Raw genomic sequence first — 17,157 nt, forward strand, 5'->3', positions numbered from 1 at the left:
AATAACATGAAATACTCTAATCATTCTTTCAGTTTATCTCCCTCCCCCTCTTGTTCCTCCCCTGAAACATCATCTAACAGGTACTGAATGAAATGCTTTGACAAATGAGACGGGTGTGATCATTCTATCATTGTGAAAAAGCTGACAAGGGCGGTTTCATAGTGATTCAGGAAGTAGATAATTGTCAAATGGAAACGAGAAGACAATTATCTGATTAACCTTTTGCCCCCATTGCTATTTTGATCTCACCGCAAAATTTCAAGGAGGGAGGTGAGAGATTTTGACAGTTGGTCTCAGTGATAAATGGATTGATGAGAACATTTTACATTGTTTTTGGAACATCCACTTATTCCCATTTTGTATAGCTTACCAAAAAAATCCATAAATTGTCATTAAATCAACCACATTGGCCTATTACTGTATATCAAGCAATGGGTCATTCACAGAGAACATTTATATTTGTTAACCATCACACCAATAACCTGGTTCAGTCTTCATACAGGACACAGCAGATATGTGAACCTGGTTCAGTTTTCATACAGGAAACAGCAGATATGTGCTGACGAAATGCCAACTAATAAATCATAATGAACGTGATCTTCTAGTGACAAATGGATGTGAACTTCCTGCATATGAATATCTCACACATTGATGGGCGAGATGCTTATTTTATTACTTGTCAGATGATGAAACTCAGACCCTTCCTGACTGTATTATATTACTCAATTAGTAGAAAATATATTGAAGAAAAACTATTTTGGGTTTGATGATTACTTTTTTCTGCAAGTTCTTGGAACAGCAATGAGATTTTTTTTTAAGCGGTGCAGCCACTTCTATAAGTGACTTTGTGCGTGCGTCAGAGCAGGGGATGTCTGTTAGAGCTGAGATGTGAGCACGCGGGATTTGAGCAGTGCACCGAGATGTGCGCACGAAACGTATACTAGCCCCCCCCCCCCCCCAGCTCTACAAGGAAACGAGAGTGGAGACAGGAAGCGGCTTGCATGCATGCATGCTACTCATTCACGGACCATCAGGCCTTTTGTATATATTGTATACAGAGAAATGAATGAACAATGATTTGGACCACCTGTGTCTAAAGATATAGACTATAAAGCGTCAAAGAAATGACGGCAATCTGTTTGCGCCCCTCCCCCATTGTTTCTTTCATCTTTCGTCTTCACACTGTTAGAATGAAGTCGTGTTCTGTATGGCCCTCCCTCTATTCAATCTTGAACTAGAGGCGACCAGCACCAGGACTATATCTTTTGAAGAGCTGGGTGTGTGAGTGCATTTTCATGAAGTCCGCTCTCTCACGTCCTGCAGTTCATTCCAAGCCTCCATATTGAGCATACATTGTGGCTTCCCCTTATTGATGTGTGTTAAGGAAGCAACCCCCGCAGTGGCCAGTGAGTGGGCAGCACGGACACGCAGTGGCCAGTGAGTGGGCAGCAAGGACACGCAGTGGCCAGTGAGTGGGCAGCAAGGACACGTAGTGGCCAGTGAGTGGGCAGCAAAGACACGTAGTGGCCAGTGAGTGGGCAGCAAGGACACGTAGTGGCCAGTGAGTGGGCAGCAAAGACACGTAGTGGCCAGTGAGTGGGCAGCAAAGACACGTAGTGGCCAGTGAGTGGGCAGCAAGGACACGTAGTGGCCAGTGAGTGGGCAGCAAGGACACGTAGTCGCCAGTGAGTGGGCAGCAGAGACACGCAGTGGCCAGTGAGTGGGCAGCAAGGACACGTAGTGGCCAGTGAGTGGGCAGCAAGGACACGTAGTGGCCAGTGAGTGGGCAGCAAAGACACGTAGTGGCCAGTGAGTGGGCAGCAAGGACGCGTAGTGGCCAGTGAGTGGGCAGCAAGGACGCGTAGTGGCCAGTGAGTGGGCAGCAAGGACACGTAGTGGCCAGTGAGTGGGCAGCAAGGACACGTAGTGGCCAGTGAGTGGGCAGCAAGGACACGTAGTGGCCAGTGAGTGGGCAGCAAGGACACGTAGTGGCCAGTGAGTGGGCAGCAAAGACACGCAGTGGCCAGTGAGTGGGCAGCAAGGACACGTAGTGGCCAGTGAGTGGGCAGCAAGGACACGTAGTGGCCAGTGAGTGGGCAGCAAGGACACGTAGTGGCCAGTGAGTGGGCAGCAAGGACACGTAGTGGCCAGTGAGTGGGCAGCAAGGACACGTAGTGGCCAGTGAGTGGGCAGCAAAGACACGTAGTGGCCAGTGAGTGGGCAGCAAAGACACGTAGTGGCCAGTGAGTGGGCAGCAAGGACACGTAGTGGCCAGTGAGTGGGCAGCAAAGACACGTAGTGGCCAGTGAGTGGGCAGCAAAGACACGCAGTGGCCAGTGAGTGGGCAGCAAAGACACGTAGTGGCCAGTGAGTGGGCAGCAAGGACACGCAGTGGCCAGTGAGTGGGCAGCAAGGACACGCAGTGGCCAGTGAGTGGGCAGCAAGGACACGTAGTGGCCAGTGAGTGGGCAGCAAAGACACGCAGTGGCCAGTGAGTGGGCAGCAAGGACACATAGTGGCCAGTGAGTGGGCAGCAAGGACACGTAGTGGCCAGTGAGTGGGCAGCAAGGACACGTAGTGGCCAGTGAGTGGGCAGCAAGGACACGTAATGGCCAGTGAGTGGGCAGCAAAGACACGCAGTGGCCAGTGAGTGGGCAGCAAGGACACATAGTGGCCAGTGAGTGGGCAGCAAGGACACGTAGTGGCCAGTGAGTGGGCAGCAAGGACACGTAGTGGCCAGTGAGTGGGCAGCAAGGACACGCAGTGGCCAGTGAGTGGGCAGCAAGGACACGTAGTGGCCAGTGAGTGGGCAGCAAAGACACGCAGTGGCCAGTGAGTGGGCAGCAAGGACACATAGTGGCCAGTGAGTGGGCAGCAAGGACACGTAGTGGCCAGTGAGTGGGCAGCAAGGACACGCAGTGGCCAGTGAGTGGGCAGCAAGGACACGTAGTGGCCAGTGAGTGGGCAGCAAGGACACGTAGTGGCCAGTGAGTGGGCAGCAAGGACACGCAGTGGCCAGTGAGTGGGCAGCAAGGACACGTAGTGGCCAGTGAGTGGGCAGCAAGGACACGTAGTGGCCAGTGAGTGGGCAGCAAGGACACGTAGTGGCCAGTGAGTGGGCAGCAAGGACACGCAACACTCGCAACACAGGCGGGCTGGCAGGACTGTGGCTCCAGCGTTCAGTCCATCCTTTTAGACTGTGAACGCACACCATATAAGACGTGGGCTTGCACCATTATATTCGTCAATGTGAGAGGGGGGTGCACATGTGGCATCATGTTACGAGGGCTGTCCCTAGTCCCGAATAAGATTTGAGTTTCGAAGCTTCGGTGAGAAGTATTTGAATATATTTGGTGCTTCAATGGGGGCGGGTGCACGTAGTAACAATGAGAGGCGAGGACAAAAATCGGACTCCAAGGATTTTCCGTTTTATTGAATCCAAAATGGATACAAACTGTACAATAATCACATCAAATAAATTACAGTCATAAGCCATAAAAACAAATGTTCTCATACTTATTATGTAGGCCCTGCTGGCTGTGTGGTCAAACTGTCGCAGTTTCATTGCTGGTAGCATTGTAATGTTAGATGAGAGCTGTGAGGTATAAAACTATCACTAATGTTAAATATTGTTCTCTGATAAAATAAGTAATAATAATGAATGTTGATGCATAATGAATAATGTATTACTATTTGAAAATAAATGTAAAAAAAATTGTATTTGAATAGAGAGCCAAACTGACCAGCCGCGAAAAACAGATGAACGGTGGTGAACAGCTAGAGATGATAGTTTTTTGATCCCGTTTGAATTGTGCCATGAAGTCCACATGTAAATTTTGTCATTTTAAAATATGTCAAGAAAGTCACAGTTTGTCGTAAAACTGAAACGAGTAACGTTTAGTCTCGCACAATATACGTCACACCAACACGGCCTGGCGGGAGAGACGTCACTTATGTGACTGGTTGTGTGTAGTCTTTCTGATTTATAACTTATAGTGCAACAGTTTTATAACAAACTGCAACTTTCTTGACTTGCAAAGTTATCTTTTAAATTGACAAACATCATAATGTGTACCTCATTGCACAATTCAAACGGGATCAAAAAATGATTGTCTCTTGCCCTTGATATTTTGATCAGCCCTACATATTACATGTCTCCTCACCCCTAGTACCTCACACAAACATGACTTACTGTAGCACACATCGTTCACATACTAATTGGACCGAAAACATCAAACACATTAGCACTTTGTTACACCCACCACCTCCCCCACCCAACTCCAAGGACATGACCACACACAGACACGCATACATACATGCATGGGTACACACACACACACACACACACACACACACGCACACGCAGGCGTGGTTCATTCACAGCTTCTGCAGAGAGTAGCTCTTGGAGTGAGGGAGCTCATGACTCATTCTCCCATCGCTGCCTTGATACAGAGAGGGAGGAGAATAGAGGTAAGGAGGACTGTTGCAGTTTAATTACTCTACCTCTGCCAAGGAGGTTATATTCTCGGCGCCATTTGTTTGTCTGTTCGTTTGTTTGGCAGCCAGATTACGGACAAACTACTGCTCCAGTTTTCAGGAAACTTCGTGGAAGGGTGTAGCATGGGCCAAGGAAAAACCCATTGAATTTTGGAGCGGAGGTCTGTGCTCTCCGAGTGTCCTTCTAGTTCTGAGTGATGTTTCAGCACCCCAGACAGAGATACCGGAAGTGTGTTATGCTTCAGTTGTAGTAAATACTGTATGCACAGACTGAGAATATGGTGGAAAATACTTTTGCCACACACCATTGTTCCACCTCCCCTTTCCCCTGAAAATTAGTATTGTGATTTTAATAGGAAATAAATCTTCCTTTAAAGACCCCGTAAAGTCATGTTTCAAGATGTGTATAAAATACTCTACTATGAATAAGAATTTGTGTCTGATGGTTTTCCCCATTAAAAAGTTTAATTATCTTGTTAAAATCCTTCAAATGACTTCCCCTCCTTCTCCCTCATTTAAAAATCCAACGCAACCGGAGTGATCTAAAACATAACTAGCCAATCACAGCATACAACACGGGCTTTCAACACATTCTCACTCGTGACAAAGTGATGAGAAGGGTTCCTGACCGATCTGCAGTCTATGACGAATTGGGAGTAAGAATATGTTGGGGCTTTAACTGCTGAATACTGGACAGTGATTGGCTCCGAGATTCATCATGTCACAAATCTTGCTTGTTGGGGGAGCACGGGGAGAACATCCAAACTCCACACAGAAAGGCCCTTTCTCATGAGATAACCCACCGCACGAAGGCATGGGGAGACATACCACCAGTCAGCGTCAACAGCGTCCCAGGCGGGAATCGAACGCAGGGGAAGCGAGTGCGCGCGAGACAAGGCTAGGGATGTGGTGAAGGTGTCGCTCTGCAGCCCCTGTGAGTGTGAACTGAATGCGACCCACCTACCCACGGCTGTATTTGACATATTGAAAGGAGCTCAAGTTTGTTTACTTCTGTAATAATAATAACAAGCATTCCACAATGACTCACAGTCCAGGTCTTCAAGGTTGTTTATTGTCACACAGTACACAAGCACTGCTCACTCTGCAAAGCTTCACTGCTCACTGTGCTAACACAGCTCCATTGCTAATTCATTGCTAACTGAAAATAACATTCACATTACAACATCTTTGTCAGAATTTAATTCTGGGTGATGTTTCAGCACCCCGGACAGCGATACCAAAAGTGCATTATGCATCATTAGTATTAGTAATTAGTAGTATTAGTAGTCATTCATCTGCACACCTGAGAGAGAGAGAGAATATGGAGAATACGTTACGTTTGCCACACACCATTGTTACACTTCACCTTTCCCCTGAAAATGTGTTTTGTTATTTAAATAGGAAATAAAGCCTCCTTTTAATAGCAACAAATAAATCTTGATAGTAATGTCAATTTCCCTTGTTATCACACCACAAGGGATGTGATAGCTTGAAGTTGAAGTTGTTAGTCTACTACACCAAAGGTGAGACTACTCTTCTTGGGGTCCAAACACGTAAAATACAAACATAAAAATCCAAAAGCCTTGGAGTAAAAACAACACAACAAAAATAAATAAAAACAAAAAACAAATGAGTCAAGGCTCACTCAATATTCATGTCAGTCAAATATTAGTCTCGCTGGCCAGCCTCCTCTCCCTTCCATCCGAGGAGTCTGGCGCCGCAGGTCTCCATAACTGGGATAAACCCTCCCCTGCTCTACTCTGCTCTCCCATTGGAAGCGTCGATTTCAGACGCTGCCGGATTTCCGCTCCCCGCTTAAGAAGCTCGGTCATTGGCTCCGACCATGTCAATCAGAGCGGCTTCCGCTCCCTCCTCCGTGTGTGTGGCTGTAAATAGTGCCCTGCCGCCTCAGTGAAAACAACAACGCTAACTAGCTAGCAAGCTAACGGTAGAAACCTACACGCTAGCTCGTTGATACATGCTGAAAACGGCAAGTTGGATTGTTTGAAACTATTTTCCAAGGGCACTGCCGCTAAGCGCCGCCCATTGCAATCCCACTATGGAGACCTGCGGCGCCAGACTCCTCGGACGGAAGGGAGAGGAGGCTGGCTAGCGAGACTAGTCAAATATCAACGGTGTCAACTCTTCTCATAAACAAAAAGAAATGTATCGGTCTTCCCGAGTAATTGCACCAGGAAAAACAACTTATACTGACCTTTTGTTTACCATACTCACATTAGACCACCATATTATAATTGAAATACTTGATTACAATATATAATACATAATACATATAATATAATACCGTAATACAAATTCCTTCCATGTTCCATGTTGATGATCCTTTGTTTTTCTTCTTTGTGTGTTCAGTTGAGGGCGACACCATGTCTATTTAGCCTGCTGCGTTTATTTGTTGCGTCATCGTCGTCATCACTGGGTTTGTGAGGTTGCTTTTGTCTTATAGCAGGAGATCAAATCTCTTAATACGGCAGTGAGCCGTATTAAAGTAGCCTGGGCCCAGACCTTCGAAGCCCCGCCCACTCCACAGTTGTGGAATTGGCTGTTAGAAGGTGGAAATGAGTTTACGAGTTGACAATTCACTCTGAATATCAGGTTAGTATTAAAGTGGCATGTGCACATCCTAAACCGAGCAAAATTCACCGTTAACAAATCTGGCCCTCGTATCTCTCCGGGCGTGTCTCTCTGAGAGCTCAGTGCGCTGTTCTGTAATAACCACAAGCATCGTCACTCACGCCGATGGGGTTGCAGAAACCATGCGGCTGTCTTGAAGTGTTTAGCATGCAGACAAAGTTTACCAACACCTGGCCACAAGCGCCGCTCTGCTCATTCTCACAGAATGCGCTTTTCTCATTTCTCCTGCGGTTTCCTCCTTCTGTCTCAAATAGTGCGTCTGCTCGTACCGCTGCTGTTAGGCTGCTAATCGGCATGTTGTGGAGAAGCAGCCTGTCCTAGCACAAGCAGACAAATCCATGCCCTTGTAATCTGCTAATGGAATGTTACACTTATTGCAAATTACTACCCTCTTAACTGATGGAAGATCTTTTCAGCCCACAAGGAAAGGAGAAATGTGCCATGCCGTGCAGAAAAAAGGCAACATTTGTCACACCGTGTCTCGCTGAAAACGAGGTTAGGGTTTTAACTTGCAATTAGTACTTATTGCCTCTTCCCCTTCCTTGGCTGTAATAATTAACTTGTCAGTTAGTCTTCTGGCCTCACGTATCCTCTCCTCTTATTTATTTTTATAGAGGAGAGAGATATTTGTGGATGGAGGCACTTTATTAACTCTTAATTGATAATATCGAGCGCGCTCCTTCTTCACTGAGTCACATGTTAGGGTTGGCAGAGGTTGATTCTCGTCTCAGTCTTGTATCTTTATCTATGTCCGCTTTTCCTCACTCTTGCCTTCACTGTCTGTCTGCCTTTATTCATTTTACACCCATCCAAGCTGGCCTGCCTTCGTGTGCCTTGTAGTCTCTCTGTGGATGTGGCCGCGGCGAGGCACCCTTCGTTTTAGTCTCCTTATCTAATTGAGAGTTAATTTGTACCAGACAGTTTGCTCCAAGCGTGGCTGTTGTTATTTCATAGCCAAGTCTGTTGAGTTCCCTCTATTCCTAGTGTGCCTAATGGGAGCTGCATGGAGTCCCACTTGAGTCTGTTTGTTATGATCCGTTTTCAGTCAAGGGGAAGCAGGTGGGTCCTGAAAGTGGCCTCACATGCCTGCATGTGGTGTGTTCATTCACTTGGCTATGGTTACTTTCACATATAAGCTGGTGGACTCGGTGCGATTCGGGGGGGGTGAAGTTTCAACATTGTTGCGATTTTCATTTGGTCTGGTTCGCTTTCACACAGCAATTTGCACAGCGCGCCAAACTTTCTAAACAATGTCACGCTGTCGAAACAGTCACTCCTCTATTGGACAGAATATAGAAGGGAAATCTCTCCTCTCCAGCAGGCTTCTTGCCTGGCTGAGGGCTGACTGAACAACAAAAGTGAATCTGCAAAACACAAACCATGGAGCAACACCACCTGCGATATTGGGATTTCTGGTTTTACTTTGGTGTTACTATCAAATAATTATTTAACAAGGATGTGCCCAATATGAGCAGCAGATGAGGCAGCAAGCTGTTGAACATTTCATTCTGCAGATGAGAGTAGCCTATGTACCGAAGGAGATAGGCAAGCCGCCGGGCCAGCTGTTGAGAAATGTGATGTTGTTATGACGACGTACGTCACAACGCGCAGGTACTGTACACGTGTGCACGCCGCAGTTTTTGTTTTGCTCCCTTCTACCATCTTCTCCTCATGATGCACTGCATGAGTCATGAGTGCATCAGAATCTGATGCACATGGCCTGCACATCACACTATGCACTTCAACTAGACAGACATGATAATTTAGTGATATTTTAACCAAAGGACAAAGCCACAACAATTATATAATTGTGCACTGTGCATCTAGCTTCCCAGATGCATAGGCCAAGTTTTACACAGGATTACACACAGTTATACAGGTCTGAAAAAAGTGTATGGACACACGCGGACACATACACACACCTGCCAACATTAGGCTGTGAAAAAGAGGACTCCTTTGAGAATGGCTGGTACTAATCAATTCCTAAAGCGCAAATTATGCTCGAGTGAAATCGCCGGCGCTGACTGCGCCGAGGGGGTCGCCACAGCTGGGCGTCCTATCGGCGCAGCTCGGCGTAGGGGGCGTGCAGCTCCTCGAAAATGTGACTCTGCGCCGTCTAGCACCGTCAACTCCTTGTTGTGAGGAATGAGGAAATGCCATTTCCTCATTTAACGTGCTTGTCCCTCATCTAGAAAAGCCTTCTGCAGGCTCACCGGAATGAGTTTTGAAATGGAGGGACAATAAAATGTTCCCCCACCGACATGATTGCAAGTTCTTGTTAAACGACACGATAACGTTTTGGACGAGTTACGTTCGAGTATGCACAGTCTCGCTGTCGCCGCTCGGCGGCGGCAAGGCTCCAAGTCGTGGCTGCGCAAAACCATGCCGGGCGCTTTAGGTCTTCTAGTTTCATATGATACCAGAAACTTCACTCTGGCTTTAAAACTGAGCCTGCTGCAGCCTCTGAAAGTAAATGTTCCAAATTGTGATATTTCCAAAAGATCGCTATATTTCTGAAAATCGGACCAATCCAGCTACTCCTAATGGTTACTGCGTATGTAAAAACGTTTCAGTAAAAAAAAAAAAAAAGAATTGGGGTGGCAAGGCCTATTGTGGGGGTGGCAGCTGCCACCCCAGTACATCGGCCCCTGCATCAGATGCACTGGCGCTCTTGTGTTTAGTCCGGGTTGCTTTCACACAACAAACGAACCGCGCCAGGGTTCACTTAGAAGCGAACCGAGACCCACGTTTTCAAGCGGACCAGAGTTTGTTTGTTCCGCCACAGAGTTCGTTTGTGCTTTCACACCACCCCAAACGAACCGCACTTATCCGAGGAAACGAACTCTGGCGCGGTTAAAGCGGACTAAACAGCTTATATGTGAAAGCGACCTTAGTCTCTCCCTTGGTTTCCTCACCCAACCTGAACAATTATCCCCATCTCCCAGCGGTAACCTCTGGCCCCCCTCTCAACTCAGTTGATCCTGCCAGCCTGCCCCCGGAGGCGGGGAGGTGAGCATGGCTTATGTGATGTTGACGGGAGACGATGGAGTTCCCAAAGTGTTTGCCCGACCACTGTTTACACTCCCCGAACGGGCAGCTTGTTTGTGGGCTATTCTGGGCTTAGCCGTTTTGTGGAGGAGGCCTGATGTTTTTCCCATGGCTGCTTCCTCTGGAAGGCTGGCACTGCGCGGCCACGTCAGCACAACCAGTGCTCCAGTTGACTCAGGGGGAGGGGGATGTGGCCTTTTCTATCTGATCTCTGTCAGCACTCGTGCGTCAGTCTGATGTAAAAGAGTGGGTGTTTTTTTCCCCTATTCTCCACCCCACCTCTCTTCTATCTCTCTTTCTATGTCTCTCGCTCTGTTCTCTCTCCCTTTCTGTGTCCCTCGTACCTCCCTCTCCCCACCCCCCTGGTCTTCTTTCGCCTACCCTCCAAATCGGTACACGCAAAGCCTCCCTTCTGAACAGCTAAACAACGGCATAATAGAGCGCTAGTGTGATTCATCAGATAGCCTGTTGCTCACTAACTGGAGTTGTCTTTGTCAGTCATCACGCAGGTGCCCAGTGTGACATAGGCAAGGCATCGTTTGTTGGACTCTAAAAGTAAGCGGAGGTAACGGTGCACACTGAACTCCCACTCAAATCATATTGTAATTTGAAATCAATGATGGCTGTGCTTCATGCAGGCTGAGCTCTCCTATGCTCCTTGAATTAAGATTTTTCTCCTCACACAGCCTGTGTTCTTAGGTAGGATAATTACTTCCCATCAATCTACTGCAGCCCCACCCCCTCTCAATTCTTTTTTTACAGTGCACCTGAATTCAACATGCAAAATAATGTTGTCGCTGCCGGCACTGCGTTGGCTATGACCCCTCCCCATACCTTGTGGTATAATAATTACAGCAACAATAATACAAATAATTTCCTTTCTATAGCACTTTTCATACTTCAAACAGAGCTACAGAGCTTAATTAAAAAGAACAAAATAGATGAAATGAACAATTACATAAGATTAAAAAACAAAACTAATTAAAATACAAAATAAAATTATAGTGTTTGCCACAAGAAAAGCCTGATACCCTGATATTATTGTTATGCTTAAATTAACCCAGTGGCACTCATATTCTGGTTTATTTCAAGAAAAACCTTTTGGCTAGTGGAAATTCTAATTGGCTGGTAACTTTAAAATCTAGCAGCCATATTGACTGGGGATCTAAAAAGTTAATTTCAAGCCCTGCAGGGAGAGCAGGTGGTGACATGGGAGTGAGTGAGAAAAGGAGCAAATAGTGATGGTTAAGACTGAATAATTACATCACAACATCTAATCCTTATGGTAATTTAAAATTAGATATGCGTCTAAATCTGGCTTCAAATGGCCAAAATCTTTTGCCGGCGACCTCTGCCCCCCGCGCGTGGACATTTGGCCCTCAGCTCAGCATGGTCAGCAAAATTTGGCCCTTGGGGGAAACTAATTGGGGACCCCAGATCTACTGGCTCAGTCTCCTATAAAGGGTTTCAAATCTTGTTTCCTTCTTTTGATTTCAGCATAAGAAGCATATTTGACTGAGTTGATGAAGTTTATTAGGAAGTAGATCCACAAATTAAATTCCCACGTTTTTTTATCACTAGATACAATAAATTGTGAGACTATTTGTCTGCTATTAGAAAATATTAAATACACATGCCAAGTGCATTTTGTGGTACACAACGACTAGAACAGTGCAATGACAATGTTTTGGAAAAACCTTTGTAATGTAAACATAGGTTCGCATTCTGACTACCTGGTTAATGTTTTGTAATGTAAACATAGGTTTGCACTCTGACTACCTGGTTAATGTTTTGTAATGTAAACATAGGTTTGCACTCTTGACTACCTGGTTAATGTTTTGTAATGTAAACATAGGATTGCACTCTTGACTACCTGGTTAATGTTTTGTAATGTAAACATAGGTTTGCACTCTGACTACCTGGTTAATGTTTTGTAATGTAAACATAGGTTTGCACTCTGTCTACCTGGTTAATGTTTTGTAATGTAAACATAGGTTTGCACTCTGACTACCTGGTTAATGTTTTGTAATGTAAACATAGGTTTGCACTCTGACTACCTGGTTAATGTTTTGTAATGTAAACATAGGTTTGCACTCTGTCTACCTGGTTAATGTTTTGTAATGTAAACATAGGTTTGCACTCTGACTACCTGGTTAATGTTTTGTAATGTAAACATAGGTTTGCACTCTGTCTACCTGGTTAATGTTTTGTAATGTAAACATAGGTTTGCACTCTGACTACCTGGTTAATGTTTTGTAATGTAAACAAACATAGGTTTGCACTCTGACTACCTGGTTAACATTTTGTAATGTAAACATACATGTAGGTTTGCACTCTGACTACCTGGTTAATGTGAGCTACATGTAGCTTGGTTCATGTGTGATCACTCGGGGTGATCCAGATTTCTCAGGGGCTCAAGTGAGTGTGCAGCCAGGAGGACTGACAGAATCTGCGCCAGGTTCCTGTAACGCTCTGAGATTATTAATTTGATCTGAAATAACAAAGCTAATATAGATTACTTCCTGAACAAACAACATCAACTCCATCATCGGCTTATGTTTAAAGCTTTGCCCCTCTGTTCAGTTCATGTCAGCACTGCCTCATTTGAAAGACCACTGACTGACCAGCTGCTGCGTCATCGGCACAATGGATTATGGTCATTGTTGCTCAGTAAACATGCTTTCAGTGCTTGACACCATTAAAACGTAGTTTACATCGATAAGAACTGCCAGGTTAAAAGCAAGCTTAGTGCAGACACGCACAGCACTTGATAAGCAAGCCAAGCAAATATAATCAATATACGGGAAACACAGCCTCAGGTTCAGAGACCAAAAGGTGTTTACAAGCTGTCCTTGTGTGTTGCAGTGCAGAGATGGCCTGTCTGTGTTAGTGTTGAGCTGTAGGGTGCAGCAGCGAGCTCCAGGCCTGTGTTGCACTCTGTGTGTTGAGGTGTATTTCAAAGTTCCTCTCCCCTGAGAGGTGGAGCCTGGACGTCCACATTTGGGGGTGGGGGGGGAGGCTGTACTCTACCATTACACAGGGCTGCCTCTGTGTTCCCGGGCCCACTATGCCTGCTCAATGAGAAGTGCCTTCTATCTGCTTACGTCTACTTCGACAGCATGAAGGAGAACTCTTTCTCGGGCGGACAATCAGGAGGTCAGTGTGCGCAGTGGATCCTTTTTGCTCTCTTGTATGACATCTGGACTTCCCGGTGTTTATCTCTTGGGTTTGTAAGAAGAGAAATGTGCGAATGTGCAAACTTGGCAGAGAGCTTCTTCTCTCTCTCCCAGGCTTTCTGCTGAGCTGTCACTTCTCTGAGCTGAGCTAAGCCGCTGCGCTGGCCACTACAACACAGCTACGCAAGAAACTTTGTTGTTTCTCAGCACTTTTCTAAAGTGGTCTCCTTGCGTTTGCCAGGATTTAAAAAATCCATTTCTGTGCCCCCCCCCCCCCCCCCCTCCCTCCCTCGTAGGTATTTAAGGAGGAAAAAAAGCTGTCATTGCAAATGGAGCTACTGTAGTGTACAGGCTACATGGGGATATTCTCCTGTTGCTGTGTAGCCTATACACACTGACAAGAGTGACTGTTTGATCCAGTCCACTACCGTCTGCCATTCATCCTCCACACACACTAGACTAGATCAAGCTGCTATAGATCAAGAAAAGTCTGTGTTGTGGGAAAGTGTTTGACCTTTCTTTTCTTCTTCTCTTCCACAGGTCCTGCTCAGGTTCCCATGATGTCTCCAAATGGTTCAGTGCCTCCAATATATGTGCCTCCTGGATACGTTTCACAGGCATGCTCTCTATGCTATTTCCACCATGCTCCATTTCTGAAGGCTTCTTGTCTAAACTCAGGTTTTGCTTAAATATCCACGCTCTTGTTTGTGTCCTCTCAGATCATTGAGGAGAATGGAGTGCGGCGGGTTCTGGTTTTACCTCAGCAGCCAGAGTTCCACCCGGGGGGCCACTCCCCTCTCCACCACCCTCCTCCTCCGCCCCACGCCCACCTGCCTGCCTTCATCCCGCACCCCGCCATGATGCCCCCGCCACCCCACCTGTACACGGGCATGGCCGGGGGCGTGGGCGACATGGGCTCTCAGTACATCTCCCAGTACCATCCAGCTCATATCTACTCAGAGCAGGGTGAGTTAGTGTCTGAGCTGTATTGCTGTTAGGGTGTGTGTCCATATATTTAAAAAAAAATCGGACCTTCAGCGCCCACCTTTCCTCATTGAAAGCAACAGGAAGCGGCAGCAAGGCGCACAGAAGGCGGCCGCTCCTGAAAAACACTGCAGCCATTCAAAGTGCAAGTCAAGAGGAGAAATAGGACGTTGTTCCATCACAGTTGTAATCTTTTGAATGTATGTTACTGTAACAGCGATCCTAAAGGCACTATGGATAACACATGTATTGGAAATATCTGGTAAGCCTTTACTGGTTCCACAACGCTGTTTTCTTTGCTAGGAGTGCTAACCAACTGATTACTGAGCTAGCAGCTGCTCAGACGACGTAGCCGTGATCCGCGTTTTATTTCTCCTGAGAAAATAATATAATGTCTATGTTATATTTTTCCCTATCAGAGTGTGAGCAACTGTAGCATTACTCAATTTCCCCCCGGCGATCAATCCAGTTTTTTTGATTCTGAAAAGCGCCCCAAGCAGTGCTTTTTCCACATAAAACATTTAGAAAGCTGCTATATGGACACACACCCTTAAGGTGTTATTTATGTGCTCAAGAGCTTTTATTTACACAGTCACGTTACACAACCAAGGCCCGAGTCAAACTGTTTAGTCTTTTATGTTCTTAATCTCAGCGAGTTTGCCTCACATCTGCTCTCTGTTTATTTGTGTGTCCTCTACTGCTTTTAACTATGGGTTTGAAGGTGGCCACTTCTTTGACCCGCGTATCTCCCTGCCAGACAGGTCTTATTTGTACTGATGTTTGCGTCTGTGCGTACCTACAAGCGTTTTTCTTTTTTTGTTCTCTCAGTCTCCACAGATTCTCACTCCCAACACGGACGCCCGCCGTTTGTTCACAGGGACGAAAGAACTAGCAAAACGTACGAGCGTCTGCAGAAGAAGCTGAAGGAGCGTCAGGGAGGTGGGGGAGGGGGGCAGGTGAAGGACAGCCCCCCACTGTCGCCGCAGAAGTCCCGCAGCAGCCCCCCCCTGCCGGACATCCACAACGGGGTCGGCGGCAAAGGGCTGGAGGCGGAGCAGGGGCAGCCCAGCAGCGCGGCGGGCGGCCCCGACAAGCAGAGCGGCAGGGGGAAGAACGGAGACTCAGGAGGTAGGAGGGCAGAGGGCGGAGGGTTCACGGGTCACAATCCGGCCGACACGCGGCGTTTCTCCGGATGTTGGGAAAGTCCTGTGTTTAGGAGCCGATGATAATGCCTCATTAGCTGCAGCAGCTGGTGGCGATGAGGGATGTGCAGCGCGGCTGACATTATTCTTGATTACACGAACTCTTGACTCCTCATTAATCACACAGTTTATCACCGCTACTTAATTTGGCCACACCAGCGCGTGCTTACACACCAGCGCATGCTTACACACCAGCGCATGCTTACACACCAGCGCATGCTTACACACCAGTGCATGCTTACACACCAGCGCATGCTTACACACCAGCGCATGCTTACACACCAGCACATGCTTACACACCAGCGCATGCTTACACACCAGCGCATGCTTACACACCAGCGCATGCTTACACACCAGCGCATGCTTACACACCAGCGCATGCTTACACACCAGTACATGCTTACACACCAGCACATGCTTACACACCAGCGCATACTTACACACCAGCACATGCTTACACACCAGCGCATGCTTAAGGAATTACCGTAAACTTTTTTTTTGGGGGCCGGGGGATCAATTCACCTCACGACCTCAAGGAGATGGCTGAAATGTAGGAACACCGCTACTGGAATTGGAGGAAGCAAATGAGATGCCTCCATCCACACTACTGATAATTGTAATTTGATGTTTAAAGGACAAGTCCACCTTTGGATATTATTACCAAATATCATCTGTTTGTGTTGTTCAATGCATTCCAAGACTTATTTTGTAGGGGACACAGTTATGTCATGGTTCGTTAGGCTTTCGATACAAATAAATACCGTATACTGTGATATTTTGGTATGAAATGTCATATCATTACATCCCTATTCTCATATATAGTTTGGTTTTTGTACAAATGTTTACTCAAGGCATTCTATAAACTTACTACCCAGGCTATAAATATAAAACATTGTTTCAAATTGCAGCCGAGTCCTCCTGCTTAGTGATCTATCTGTTTCTATCCCTTTAGAGCTGGATGCAGAAGCTCAGGCCCTGCAAGCACTATTGAGTACCATCAGTAAACCAGTGGTTAGTATTAATCTACTACTCTGTCTGCGTTTCCTACCCACTTCTAAATCCTTCTCATCTCTATCATGTTTTTGGGTGTGTATTTCGTACGAATAGCACATGACTATTATTGTCACTCAGCACTGTTTTGTTGTCATACTCATAAGGATGCAAATGTGTTGTCCTGCTTCATTAAGCATTCTATTAACATGCATGATGTATTCTTGCTGACATCTAGTTAATGAAGTTAAACCCGCTGACTAGCATCCATGGGAGAATTTCTATTCCAAATGTCCCACCAAACATCTTCGCTGGCAATTATTGAACAGTAGGAGCGTTGTTTTGGAAAGAATACATTTTTTTAATTTACTAACCACCTTGCTTCTATCAACGTTGTGCGACTAAACTTGACCTGTGCCGCTCATTAAGAGCCCTTAATTTAGTCCCAAACTAAGAGTACATATTAAACGTATGCAACAAATTTAATTAGAATATGTTAATTATTATGGATGTGTATATATATATATTTTTCTTTTTTATTTATAATTTTTTAAATGCTCTGTTTGAAATAGCCTGTGGTTTTATGGTGCTGGAGGCACAGCAGCGCT

The 17,157-nt window shown here is 46.2% G+C and overlaps 1 protein-coding gene across 1 annotated transcript in view; it reads left to right on the forward strand.

Annotated features, from left to right (window-relative positions):
• The window catches only part of fndc3a (fibronectin type III domain containing 3A), a 65,779-nt gene that overhangs the window by 24,973 nt on the left and 23,649 nt on the right, over positions 1–17,157 (forward strand). The window contains exons 3-6 of the mRNA XM_083637335.1: positions 13,914–13,990; positions 14,093–14,339; positions 15,186–15,485; positions 16,512–16,570. Coding sequence (XP_083493461.1) covers positions 13,914–13,990; positions 14,093–14,339; positions 15,186–15,485; positions 16,512–16,570 — 683 coding nt within the window. The remainder of the gene's footprint in view (positions 1–13,913; positions 13,991–14,092; positions 14,340–15,185; positions 15,486–16,511; positions 16,571–17,157) is intronic.

This window comes from Poromitra crassiceps, assembly GCF_964638095.1.
Source record: "Poromitra crassiceps genome assembly, chromosome: 5".
Lineage (NCBI taxonomy): Eukaryota > Metazoa > Chordata > Actinopteri > Beryciformes > Melamphaidae > Poromitra > Poromitra crassiceps.